At 39.2% G+C, this 14107-nt stretch overlaps 2 protein-coding genes across 2 annotated transcripts in view; one reads left to right on the forward strand and one right to left on the reverse strand.

Moving 5' to 3' along the window:
• Positions 1-14107, forward strand: part of LOC139961450 (AP-5 complex subunit beta-1-like) — a 51729-nt gene that overhangs the window by 34493 nt on the left and 3129 nt on the right. The window lies entirely within an intron of this gene.
• On the reverse strand, positions 47-13536 carry LOC139961453 (protein DD3-3-like). The gene is made up of 14 exons (XM_071960637.1): positions 13204-13536; positions 11422-11475; positions 10193-10279; positions 8537-8632; positions 8003-8141; positions 6760-6876; positions 6241-6402; positions 5426-5631; positions 5080-5184; positions 4345-4497; positions 3502-3672; positions 2624-2859; positions 1283-1499; positions 47-808 (listed from the first exon to the last, which is right to left on the reverse strand). The coding sequence occupies exons 1-14, from the start codon at positions 13272-13274 to the stop codon at positions 316-318; spliced, it is 2307 nt and encodes a 768-aa protein (XP_071816738.1). The 5' UTR covers positions 13275-13536; the 3' UTR covers positions 47-315.

Below are 14107 nucleotides of genomic sequence, written 5' to 3' on the forward strand. Positions count from 1 at the left end.
TAAATTTTCTTCGGGATACTGGTCTTGGTACTTCTTGACGATAACCATTGTTTTCAGTGTTTGATATCAATTAGGCAAGGGGCTAGATGAACACTGGTAACGAAAGTGCTGCAGGCCTAATGATAGGCTAAAGCATATAAACAACTATAAAATGGTTTGACGGAACTCCCTAGATATTACGCACCCCACTGTAAATAACCACGCAATAAAGAAACAACATAGTCGGTGTGTCGGACGAAATGTACTGTACGGCAGAAGGGACCTGCTTGAAACACTAAAAGAGCCTGAAAGGTTCACCCTGGTGCTTGAAAACTCCTACACTTTATTGTCGGGTGTCAAGGCCGACTTCAACCCTGTCCACTTGTCTGGATTTAAAACAAAGAACGCCACAACACCGACGACTATCAGGACGACTGCCACGGAGGCGATGATGATACCCACGATCGCCCCGATGGAGTTATGACCCCGCACCACGTACGCCCCTCCCTGCGACACGTCCACCCGGACCATGCCGCCCTCCATCGAATAGTCCATCTTGGTCCAGGTGGAGAACGTCTCCGGGAAGCTGTGGTAGACCTCGATGTTGCTCTTATCGCCCGAGTGTCTGATGGACAGGGCGAAGGTGGTGTCGTTGGCGGTGAACGCCTCGGTGGGGTACAGCAGGATGAATTTACTGAGGTACTCGTCGCCGGGGATCTCCGTCTCTCCTCCGATCTCCATGATCTCCTCTTCCCCTCGCCCGTTCTCCCACTCCTCCAGACGAATGTCGTAGAGCTGGTTGAGGGTGCCCTGCTCGAATACCACCTCGCTGTGATCGAAAGGAAGATGACGGGACGGATTATTAATGGGAAGGTTTTATGCAAAGAAAAGGCCGAAAGGTTAGCGTGTACGTTGTAGGGATCATAATCGACTGACACGAAGAGAGCGTACAGGTACACTTACCGGATTGTGATGTCAGGCTACCTAGAGTAGGCCTAATGGTCGTAAAATGTATGATGCTAACCCCTATAGTTATATATTGGCTGAGGGTATAGGAAGGAAAATCTAAGAGACCTGGATAAGAGGTTTTTCATTCTCCCTACATTACCCCTACCCCCCCTCCTCCTCGACTTTTCTAGAACGTGTGGGAAACCATGATAAATGTGCCCAACCTGTTCCTTGAAGACAGAGATTCTTACCCACTGCCATCTGACCGTCATTAAACCGATCAATCTATACAAGGACTTAATACCTTACTTTCTCTCCTCTACTGGTCAAGTAATGAATCTGACCCTTTCCTCACCTGTTCTCCGAAGAGATGGTGCCTCCGGTCCAACCGATTGCCTGGTACATCACCACTTCGTTGGTGCAGACGATTCGGCCCTTCTGACTCCGATTGGAGAAGTTATTATTTCTCGTGCACATGTAATGGAAGTGTCCTGTTTCTGTCACCTTCGTTGGTTTGGCATCAAAGTAGGTGCCGGCGTCGTCTAACTCCGACAGCTCTCCACGGAACTGATCTGTTGATGGTGATCAAGAAAGGTTACCGTAGTCTTTAACTAGAGTCCGAGCAGAATTACAACAAACTTATAATTTTATCGAACGGCAAGAATGTTAAGAAAGATTTCAAAATTATCCCCTAGATAAACTAGAAACTGGGTTGGAATTGTTTGTCCCATGGCTTTTTTGCATGGGCCAACATTCCCCCCCCCCCCACCAGTTCCTTTATCCCCATTTTTGTAAGTTTTTTCTGAGCTAGCAGAAGAGTATGTATAAATCATAGATAACGACACTGCTAAATTTAATCTTTCATACTTTATCTTAACCGAGCATTGCTCATATTTTTACCTTAAAGGTTTATACAATAGTGTGTACAATTGGTGTGTACAAAGGTGTATACAATGAATAAAACATAAAAGCCATGAACAGCAGGCAAAAAGAGGAAGTAATAAAAACATACAGCTTGCCAGGCTATAAGGTTGAGATTTACATCACTGAAGCTATAGTGTTAGGTACTACAGTTTTACTTGTATATGTGGCCCCTTTCAAGTACAAAGTGACAAAAGTCAATGGACTTTGTCCAAAACCTTTGAAAAAAATTGGCCAGTGGTGATAAAAGGCTACTCATGTTTACTCAGGAGACTTTAAGCCTCAAATGTTTACAATGACAAGACTGTGTCTGCTGTTAACTGATAAAATCGCTATGTGTTATTACGGCCTTTAACCTTTGCATTTCTGCTATTTGAGAAGCTTTTGTTGTATGATACAAGAACCGAATGGCCCCCCTTACAGGCTCATCGACGAGTAGGTTCTTACCTCGGAAATGTATATTATTTTAAACGTCAAGACACACATCTCGATGTAACTTACTTGGAATTGCTGAATTTGAGAAAAAGCATAAGTTGTATGTGACTCCTATAAAACGTATATTAATTTGGGTTTAGTTGGCCATATAATATGTTATATTATATATATTATATCTATTATATATTATCCATGATGTACTAAACACTGAGTGGTACACAGGATGGAGTATCTGTCATAACACTGTAAAATGCACTGTACGGAACTGACCTGACCTGCTATGACCAGAACCTAACCTGACCTTAAAGCCATCTTGAAATCATCAAAGCAGGTAACTTACTTGGACGGTTAATAGCCAGATTAATCAGCGTCTCCCTGTCCAGACCCAAAAAGGTGCTGTCTCGAACAGACATAGGGTAGTTTGTCCCCCAGTGGCCATTCTTGGTGTAGGGGTTGTGATAAGCATCCGACCCCTCTGGGTAGACTTGCTCGGCTAAGAGGACCATGTTCGAACGGTCAGTGCCGGCCAGACCTTGGCCGTCGTTGTTCCTTGGATTGGTGTTAGAGCCTGTCCATCTGTAAGGACACAAGCGATGCTTTGTCATTTCTTATTTAGTAAAATCATAAACACAGAAGTTGACCGAGAAGATATAGACACAAACTTTGAGAAAGACATGAAATTATTGGCTAAAAACATAATTTGAAAAAGTGACTCAAGTATTACAAGCCCTCTTTCTCTTCCAAAATTAGTTTGCCCATCCATAATTGGTGAGCAATTATTTTTGTTTTGTTTTTTCCTACGGATTTCATCACAATCCCTACCAAATATTAAAGTTCAATGGTAGGGGAAGAGGAATATTTAGTTCCAGTACTGCTTGTATTGTAAGCCAATGCAAACAGTTTCAAACTTGTTATATTTCCCATCAGCTACGTAGCATTTATTGCATAAAATTCATCCTTTTTTTTTGTTCACACAAGTTTGATGAGCAAAGCAGTCTATGCTGAATTTTCAATTTCATCAAGCTAAGCTTTCTTGCTGCTTCACTTGGATGTTCGGACCTTTAAACGCAAACATGTCAGCAAAATGCTTGAGCATGTTGTGTTTTACTTCTACTGAAAATATATATGCTTTCAATATTTGTAAAGTTTTCATAATGGATTTTGCAACAAACACACATAGAAACTATATGCTAGGTTCCTCGACGTTTAATTACTTACTGCATGTGGATAAATTCTTCTGGTTTCATGATGATGGTGTTCGGTACAAAGTCGTATTCGACGGCCGGGTAAACCTGAACGATGTTGCCTCTCTTCCCCCGCACGTTCAGATTATGAATGGTCTGGTTTTTCAGTTCGGCGGGACGGCGCCTGATTTCGAACGAATGTGATCTGAAAGGAGAGAGGAAGAATAACGAGTATGTCATCCCATCTTTGACATTAGAAACAGTTGCGTCTAGTTGACAATTTACGATACTGCTGATCTGATGGTGCTTTTGAGCGCTGCCTCCCCGAGTTTCCCATGGTGACCCACGTTGTGCCTATACATAGTAGCTCACCACAAAACTGAAATATGTCAGGCCTAGAATCTCAAAGTTTATAAAAACATTGACAGAAAGGTGGTATGCGTTGCACACATACACACTTGTCAAAACTAAGGGAACAACTCACAATGTGACATGGAGGAAGTTAAATGTCTATTTCCTTCTGGAAACAATGTGTACCGATCAAATTTTCTACTACCGGGCTTGTGACACAACGTAATAAGCTTGGCCACCCATATCTTTTTCAGCCATCCTGGTCAACCATACACAAATACTATGACATTTGAAGTAGACTAAGAGGCCACATCACTCGAAGAAGTGTCTCTACGTGTTTTTCTTAAAATATTTGAGAAAGCATATCATAGCTTCAAAGTCTAAATGTCATTCCAATGCTGAGCCCTTCTTCATTCAAACTCAACTGCGTGTGGAGACCTTATTTCCAACTGCCCAATTTTCTCCCTTCCCCCCACCATCGCCACCCCCAACCCCAAACCTTGAAAGAGCAAACGGGACAACGCACCTGTCTTGGAATGTCCTCCCATATTGTGCAGTGTTGATGGCTAGTTGGAGTTGGAATGTATCTCCATTCGGAGCAGGTGTGAATACTTCTACTTGGGGATTTCCCTCAAACACATACCCTCTTTCCTCTGCCTCCTCTGGTGTCAATCCAAATCTACATTAAAAAGAAGTCAAATAATATGAAAATCAAGAAAAAACAAAACAGTTGAACGACTATAAGAGATTAGCAAGTTTTATTCTCTTTTATGCTTGGGTAGATTTGCAGCGAAACGTCTGTCTGCATTGTACATATATCTGAACAGGCTAGCCGTAGTTTCACGCATTAATGGCATGTGGAGAAACTTTAAGATTCAGACAATGACATTTTGCAAAAGACCTACCACACTTTCAATATTAGATGTACCCAAGCCTAACCTTCCTTTTTACAAATACACATAAGAATTAGGACTGAACAGAAGCTCTTGCCTTCATGAACTGTAGAGGATAATTCCCACCTTAATTTCACATTTTTTTAGCAAAGAGGACTACTACTTCGGGTTACCACAGACCCTTGCATTTATTAATTGGAGTGAGTCAGACACACTTTTGCAATTAATTGACTCCAGACATGGCTTGTGGTTCACACATCCAGCTGTGCAAAGTCAGGAATATATTTCTTTGACTATTTTGTTTTGGGGCACTCTCAAGACTTTACTAAATGTGGGAGGATGCACTACGGCTTGCTTTGTCTACGCACCTTTCTGATAGGTCGAGTTTTGTTGGTTGGTTGTTCTTTTCTGCATTCAGAGATGAGTTGGTTGTGCCGTCCCATCCGTCAAATTCACCCGTCGATATATTATACCTGCAGAGGAAAAGAAGAGAAGCAATGTTTATCACATTAGGGAATCAAAGCCTAACCATTCAAAGAGATTGACACTGGCAGTAAATTATTACCCCCGGCTACGTAGGCATAGCATGACCGCCTGATACGATCGAGACTTTCTGCAACTTAATATAAAAATGAAAATAACTCGACACTCTCACTTTTGACTCGTATCAAGAAATATATTTGATATTTGGGAACAAAATGTACCACGACGTACCTCATTCTCAGAGCACATCTCTCGTGAACGAAATCCGATGGAATTGTCCAATTGTAGACATTTGGGTTTCCATTTAAGCCGTTGCCGAGGTGATTATCCCTAGAGAAGTGGGCCTCTCGACAATCTGGTGCTGCTACACCGTGGGCCTTGGCCTCCATCCATATGCCTTTGGTGCCATTAGCAGCACCTTCGGGATAAACAAGGGCCTGTTGGAACAACGAGAGAGTGAGATCAGGTAAGTGTAAATCAGTGATTTTGACCATTTTCATATTGAAATTTCTAATCTCAAACTGCCACATGGAGACACAAGATAACCCCATAGTTGACCAAATCTCTACATTAGCATGAAAAGTCGTAGTTAATATCTTGAAAGTCACTGTAATTCTTCATAATATGAAGTCCAATATGGGAGTCTGATGTGCAGTACAATATGAAATCAGATATGAAGTCTGATATGAAGTTCAGTATGAAGTCAGATAAAGAGGTCACAGACAACAAGAAGTGAGACCTAATTCCTATCTGTCTCTTTTTCTAGGCTAATTTGAAAGAAGCCAATCATATCTTTTGGTCTTTAACAGATGTTTTAATTTCAGTATTTCACCATTACTTGGTTTTACTTAAAACATTTTTTGGTTAAGTGTGCAGTACTCTTGGACCTTCCTGCTCAGAAGGCAGTACAAATGCTGTTGGTGCTTGTGTCCATAACCCTTGACCTAATCATAAACAGATTAACAAATTTGATATCGCAACAAGAAGGCTTCATTTCAAATTCATAAATCATTCCGGACTGGTTATTCTAATAATTATAACTTTACCTCGCAGTCAGCTTGGTTGTTGGGAATCACTGGTTGGTTGGTGAGCATTTTCTCCCGTATCAGTTGGGTCGGTACTTTACAATAGAACCGAGATTTGACGTTTTGGCTCTCGGCTTGGTAAAACGGGCACCTTGTGGCGTCGTTGGTCATGATTACAGCGTCCTACGTGGGGAAGAATGGATCGGTATTGAACAACAAAAAAAGTGGGCGGTAGTTTCTATGATATTGTGGTTTATAATATTTTAATAATATTGTTATACTATTCTTTTTACATATATCTAACATTTAATGTACATGTGGCATTACCCATAAACAATAATCATTGCCTTTAAAGGTACAATTAAAAGTCCACTAGGTAAGTTATACCACCAAAATTGTTTGTTCTTGAGCACACAGTTACACCAATGCAATGCATATCCAAAGTTTACATCAAATTTGAATGAAAAACAAAACAAAACAAAATATGGAGAAGAAAGATATCCCCCAGCACAGAGCCAAAGAAAAAGAGCTATGACTTACAACCCAGGGAGACGGATGCCAGTACGGATAATAATCTCTCTCTTCGGCGCACTCGTAGCCCCTCCTTGTACCCTGAGGGTTCTGACGGGTAAACCTGGCAGTGTTCCCCTTTAGGTTCTGTGTGAGACATCAATTGAAATATAATAAGCAATTAAAATTAACTGAATATGCATTATCCACACCTCTCTAATTCTGTAGCCCAATATGAACCCCCTCCCCCCCCCAAAAAAAATTGAAACGTGTTGCACCCTAAAGAAATTTCCTGAAAATACTACGAAAAGAGTACATATATTTTGCCCCCCCCCCACCCCACACCTTCCAATGACAATACCCCATCGCAAATAAAAAGAGTTCAATAATGTCCACTCGGGACAAACTTTGTAGTTCAATAGACAATGATTACAATGGTTCTATATGCAGCACATAAGTTCCTTAATATTTACTTTGAATAAAAAGAAAGTCAATAAAGACATGATAAGGAAGTCCAGAAAATGATAAACAATTCCGATAAGAGGTGTTTTATAGAGGCTAAGCAGAGTGCATTAAACAGACTGTATTTTAGTACAAGTTCAGTGTCCCTTCTGTGTACCTGAAAGTATTTTTGGCCCTTTGAACCACATAGGAAGAAAGAGAAAGAAAAAAAATCTGTCTACACACATTCCAAAATGTTACTGACTGTACAAATGGTACCTGTAAAAATGTAAAAAGCTTAAGTGGTCAATGCAAAGGGGGGAGGGGGGTGTTAGCAAAGATCTTGCAAGACCAATTTCAACGAATACTTTTATACTCTCTCCATTAGTGAGCGCAATACAGAAAATAATATGCCCAGAGAATTTTAAACACACTGTTTTCATGTTTTAAATTTGCAAACCTAGTGTAAGTTTATGGTTAATTTCCATGACACCCCCCACCACCCCCGGTGCGATATCGGTCAACTTTATGTAATGTAAGCACATCTAGACTTGCAAATATATATTGGCAGCTATGTAAATCCGTGACCGATGAGCTAACATCAATGAGTCCTGTAACCACACTGTACTGGATATCGTGACAATTTTCAATGCAAGAATGAGCAATCGAACAAAAGTCATGATTATCTATGACGCCCATACCGATACGATTCAGTGAAATGTTTATTGTAAACTTTACTTTGTTGAAAAACCCGCTATTCAAATACATCATTTCCAAAGCATATATGTTTATTCTAAACGGAGTGGCTTTTAAATACGAAACAACAATGCACCTGGTCAGCCGTGAAGAGACCTTCGTTCCTCTGGCGTAGCTTACAGCCGAGATAATAGTCAAAGTTTTCGTGCATTCCAAACTCCATGTCTGTGTTGCAATCGTAGTTATCGCAGTTGCTGGGATTTTCTGGTATGGTACTGTAAAGAGATACAAATATTCATATTAAAGAAAACAAAAGGAGAGAAAAAAAGGGGGGAAATTCCATTTTTTCTCTTTTGCCAATATTAATTCTATTTGCTATATATAGAATTTGGAAAGATAATTCATGAAAACAAAATAATCCTTAAATGTGAAATGCTTTATCGATCCCACCGTCATGAACGGTTCCTATAACGTTGCTACTGTGAGTTTTCGTCACATATTTTTGCATTTATAATCTTTATACTCCAGATAACTTATTGCCAGATACAAAATTCAAATCTGACATTTTCAATATTGTACTTGAAGTCAACATTCATCATCGATTGAAATAAAAACAGTGAGAAGACAGAAGAATGAGTGAAATCAGATTAGAAAATGTTTGATGTTTTACCTCGTCACGGCGCCGTCTCGTAGCAGATCCCCACACATGTATTGGACAACCAGTTCGCAATGGTTGTTGGGATTACCGCAACTGTGCTGGTTCGTCCTGCAAGAGTACAAACAAAAGAGGGGGCTATTTATATGTACAGTATCTGACACTATACTGTAGGTACTTAAAAAAATATAAAAAAATTACCGCCCGTTCTTGTTTTCAAATTTCTAAAACAAAACAGGGATCTGGTTTAATACTCGCCTGCAATGAAACCGAAACAAAAACTTTAATACAGTGAACCTGACGAAGGAACCCAGACAAAACAACCGGAAAAAGTGGGGGCTATTTATATGTATTATAAATTTATATGACATTAAAGATACTTTAAAAAAACAATTACCTCCTGTTCTTTTGTGCAAATTTCTAAATCGAAACAGGGATCTGGTGTAATACTTGCCTATGAAAAGTTACAAAATGCTTTTTGTCACAGCAAAGGAACCCAGACAAAACAACCGGAAAATAAGTTTTGTAGAGTATAAAATAGGTAATGCTACCAAACTTGGCCGTTACTGTACAAATTAAGACTCTTTGCATCTTTTCAAGATGTGCAGGTCGCAGAAAAATAATATACACAAACAGTTGTAGAAAAATATTTACACAAACAGTTGCAGAGAAATATTTACATAAAACAGTTGCAGAAAAATATTGACACAAACAGTTACAGAAAAATATATCAGGAGGCCAACAAATGGATCCACATATAACCTTAAACTTGAAAAAAACATATTTCCCTTTGTTACCAACAACAACCCCACCCCCTGCCCCATCCTAGTTGCCCCTAAAAATCACTAGTTACTGTAACACCCTGATAAAGCAACATGTTAATACTGCGACCATATAGAAATTACCATTTCGCGCCACAAAAGAATATTATGCCACTTAAAATACTTTATCATTGACAAATAATTGAGACCAGTCAAGGGAATTAGTAACACTGTTCAGGGAGTTTCATAGTTTGTTGTAGTACTTTATACAGGATGTATGGCAAAATACCATTCTAAACGAATTCACTCATTCGCTACGTGTCTGCATTTGAAGGGTAACAATCTGTCCGATTGATCCTATCATACCATAAACATTGACCCCTGACATTCAGTAGAGGTTTCCTGTGCCACTTCCTTTACTGGTGAGAAACATACCAGTCAGAACCATCTGCTAGCATTAGAATAACCAATTAATTTGAGAGATGTCAAAATGTCAAGCAATTAAAGAACTCGCAAATACCACTATGAGCAATGCCTAGCAACCACACTGTCCCTCAGTTGTTGTTTTTTTTTTGGGGGGGGGGAGTTGGGGGGAGGAGGAATGAGCAAGTTATTGAATTATTGGTGATTATATTTTGTCAAAAGGTACATGAACACTGATTTGTGGTTAATTGTGTTATCTGTTGTATTTCCATTGCCACGTTAAAATAGTTAATGCAGATTATAGTGATCTGATCAACGATTATATTCAACAAACCAGACATAAAGATACCATGTTGTATGTACTGCATATAATGCAAGCCTGTCATATACTGTATTATTACTTGTCAAGTTGGCAATTTACATGTGCCAACCTTTTCCTCATTTTTTGTACATAAGGAAGGAAACAGAACTGAAACCATTGACTTACCACTCAATCTGCAGCACTGAGTCAGTGTAATAGTAAAGGCCACCTACATTGTAGCCTCCTCGGTTGTTATTCTGGGAATCAAACAGCCTGTAAAGTGAAGATATGAAAATGTACTTAAAAACTCTGTTTGCACAATGGATATTAACAATTTACAGGTTTTCATTCAGCCAGCTGCAATAATTTCATAGATTCCTACAATTTGAGCTCTTTGAATCCTAGACATGCATTAACAAATATGCAAATATGCATTTATAAATTACAATTATGATGTAGGCATAGAGAATATGTACCAAATAATCCATTGCCAAAAGCCTATTATATTATACTGTTACCGTATGTTATCTCTATCATGAAAAAAATTTCAGTAGGTGGAAATTACTGAATCAGTAACTATCCTGTATGCACAATGACATTAACAGTCAGGTTATAAATGTAAATTATGCACCTTTATAGACCAACCTGAGAATAAATACAGTGGCACGTTTTTGAGAGGGAGGGGGGGGGGGCCAGGAGACAAAAGTAGCGTTAGATGCTGAAAATTACCACTGAAATAGCGGTGCATATAAGACCATTGGTAAACAGAAAGAAAGAAAGGAAAATGCTCCTTGTGCTAAGTGTGCTAATTCCTTTCCATGGTTTTGCAAATATTTTGTTTTTTGAGCAAAATTATCTTTTCCAACTCAACAGACAACATTCAGAAGAGGTGTGTCTACCACCTGGACGTTTGTCCTGTTAATTTTTTGGAAGTTATTTATGACGTAACATACTAAGCTAGTGAGGTTTACCCCCCTCCCCCACCACCTCCTCCACACCCCTCCCCCACCTTTGAAAAATCGGATTTGACATTTTGTGTTTTGTTGTTAACTTACAGACAGTAAGAATGTCAAGAAGGTGCTTGACTTTTCAGCTCTATACAGGACATTTTCAAAATGATCAGTTTTCATTACATATTTTCCTTTTTTCCCCCACTTGATATGTATTTTATAAACTTGTACACTGGGAGAAACAATGCACTTGGATTTATTTTATTACAAAAAGTGGATCATAAGGAATGGGGAGGAGGGAAAGGGGGGGGGGTGGGTGAGCAACATTTTGTTGACGTTGTACTTGAAGAAGTTTCCTGGATTGTGGTATTTTACCTGCGTTCTAAAAATAAAGCAATCCTACAAAACGGACACTCATACTCGGACATTCTCATGTGCAGATATATTTACTTTATTTAAACTTACCTGTTTCCATTATTCCTTTCCCTTCCTGCTTCGGCTAATCTGTTATTGCTTCCTCTGAAAACCAAAGAAAACCAAATTACTTTCACTGAAGCAAATGGATTTAATTTTCCTGGCACAGTGCTGTCATTTGCAAATGTTTATAAACATGACATGAACCAGGAAGAGGGACAAGTTTCGATTGATGTCAACCTTGGTCTAAAGATATCCACTGCAGAATTGTGTGAAATACACTATAATACACTAGGAAACACTATAATACACACTATAATACAAAGTGGATGAAATCCGATGGAAAAAATCTGCTCGAAAAATAACGATCTAGACACTTTGGATGGTAGAATGAGAAGGAAGGGCGGTGACCGGAGGAGTCGGTCGTAGAGGGTGCACAGTGTTAAAAGGTTACCAGGACATTCTAGGGCACGGTAGAATGAGGGTGCTAAGGTTGTGGGGAGACAGGTAAGCAAGGAACGAAGAAAATTACACAACTTTACTCGATATTTCAAAATCAAGTCATGTTTACAACACTTTCAAAGCAGGAAGTTGTATTTCTTAAGTCATGTTTGAACACTTTCAATGCAGGAAGTTGGATTTCTGAATATACTGTAGTATTATTAAACACCCAAATTCCACTTTCTGTTATCTGATTTGACTTTTAAATGTTACTGACCAGCCATAAGTGAAATGATATCTGGCTTTCTGTAAACCAATTAAATTGATATTTCAACTTCCCTTTGACTCAACATTTTTATGTAACCATTTGTATAAGATTATCCATGTCATAAATGCTACAGTACCCAACTCAACCACTGTTGAAGCCTACCAGACATTTTGATAGTCGGTGAAGTCCCCATAATCTTGAAAATGACCCTTGCACACTTGTCCACCGACGAGGTCACACAACAATTGTTTTTCCGTAAACCTGTGATTTGTGTGTACTTGTTCAAGGCATTGAAGACTCGCCCCAAACCGTGTGTGGCCATCTGAAAAAGTTAACTTTCCGTTGCTTGCAAGTGACGTTTTGTTTGTGTCGCTACAAAATGCAGACAGTAATGAAACTTGATACCTTGTTATCTTTAGCTGGACCTGAGATGTCCACCGCTGTATCGTTTGTACACTGTGATGTGGGTATTGACCGCAGCTGTATATGTACTGACTGTACACTAGTGTCTCATTACCGATGGTAGCAATTGCTGTGTGTGTATTTTCTGGGATCAAATGGTGGTGCCTAACACTTCTGTTACACCTCATTCGAAACTAGGTCAGATTACCAGCATTAGATGTTTCTTTTTGCCCGAGTCTTCACTCCCTTTAAAACTGGGCAGTTTTAGTCACAAACTGCTACACACTGCAAACTGCCAGTTGCATATATGTCTCCATGGTGAGTTTCAAAGCTGCAGCACAAGCACACTGCTTGACTATTCACAATTTTACACATTAAAACAATTGACCTGAGTCGGATCGGTTTCAGTTGGCCAGTATGTTGTGGGACTTGACTGACTCCTCTACATACTCTACTACTACTCTCTACATATGAAATGGTTTTAGAAGCTTTCAATTTGATCTAGGCCTAAACTTAGTAACACTATGACAGTATGAGTCAATGGAAAAGGGTATTCTGTAATTGCTCCGACGTATCGTATAACTTAGCCTATGTCTGACATTACAATATTACATGACATTACAACAGCGCCTGTCATTCAACAATTTACGTACTTCAGTCTAGTTTTCATTACCGTGTAATCATGTATAGTAAAATAGCGAGAAATGGATGATTGAACTTACCGTGGGTTTTGCATGTATATATCTGCAGAAACCAAAACAAACGCTAGTGATAAAATCACTACACCCTTCATGGTCTCGCCTGGTAAACCGTATTCTTGGATCTCTGTACGAAGTTTTGAATACAATATACAACCACCGTAGTACAATTTGTTAAGTCTTATCGTACACCTAATGCAAGCTCTTCTAGGTTAATAAATTTGCGAAACTGGTAGCGACAAATGAACAAATGTGCTCTATAGAACTGTTCTGATGATTAAAACTTGTGTTCAAGAAATGTCTGGTTTTAGGCTGATGACTAGAATTTGTTGAATCACTTCTGACCCTATTCGTGATACCAATCCAAATCCTACTTACAATGGCATACGTACTGTGACTCACGGAGTAAAGTAATGGGCGGAGTCAAGCGTATGAATAAAGCAGAGTTGAGGTGATGTGATACGGTTTTACGGCGATTGTAAATGAAGTAAAATAGATCATGGTATAACAACGCTGGTTCGTATATTACTTCCGTGTATAATTTCTTGTCGACTCATTTTAGAGCGACTCACCAGCGCCGTTTGAAACTATTAAGAATTCTTTATGAGGAAGGGGACGTTGGGGTATCAATTGTGAAGTAGGATCGAGAGCATTTATGTTAGGTTGATATTTATTCACGGACTTTCATATCAAACAATCATATTTGTTACGTGACACATTGGACATGATAGTTGCAATATGAACTTTTACGTGTCGATCGTAGTTTGAAGAAAAGAAAAAAAACACCACTTTGTAAGAAACTAAGGACAGTCGTCAATTATTCCCTGAAAAAAACATTGTCACAGAACTTTACTGAATAAAGCTGTGATGCACCTTTGAGTTTAGTTGAACAACGTTACGAAGTTTTGAATTATTAAATCACACTTAG

This window comes from Apostichopus japonicus, chromosome 20 (assembly GCF_037975245.1).
Source record: "Apostichopus japonicus isolate 1M-3 chromosome 20, ASM3797524v1, whole genome shotgun sequence".
NCBI classification, from domain to species: domain Eukaryota; kingdom Metazoa; phylum Echinodermata; class Holothuroidea; order Aspidochirotida; family Stichopodidae; genus Apostichopus; species Apostichopus japonicus.

Coding starts and splice junctions, on each gene's coding strand:
- LOC139961453 (XM_071960637.1), bottom strand. CDS start 13,274: ATGAAGGGTGTAGTGATTTTATCACTAGCGTTTGTTTTGGTTTCTGCA. Junction 8,142..8,536: donor CGAGACGGCGCCGTGACGAG/GTAAAACATCAA, acceptor ATCTCTTTACAG/TACCATACCAGAAAATCCCA. Junction 5,632..6,240: donor ACAACCAAGCTGACTGCGAG/GTAAAGTTATAA, acceptor TTGTTCCAACAG/GCCCTTGTTTATCCCGAAGG.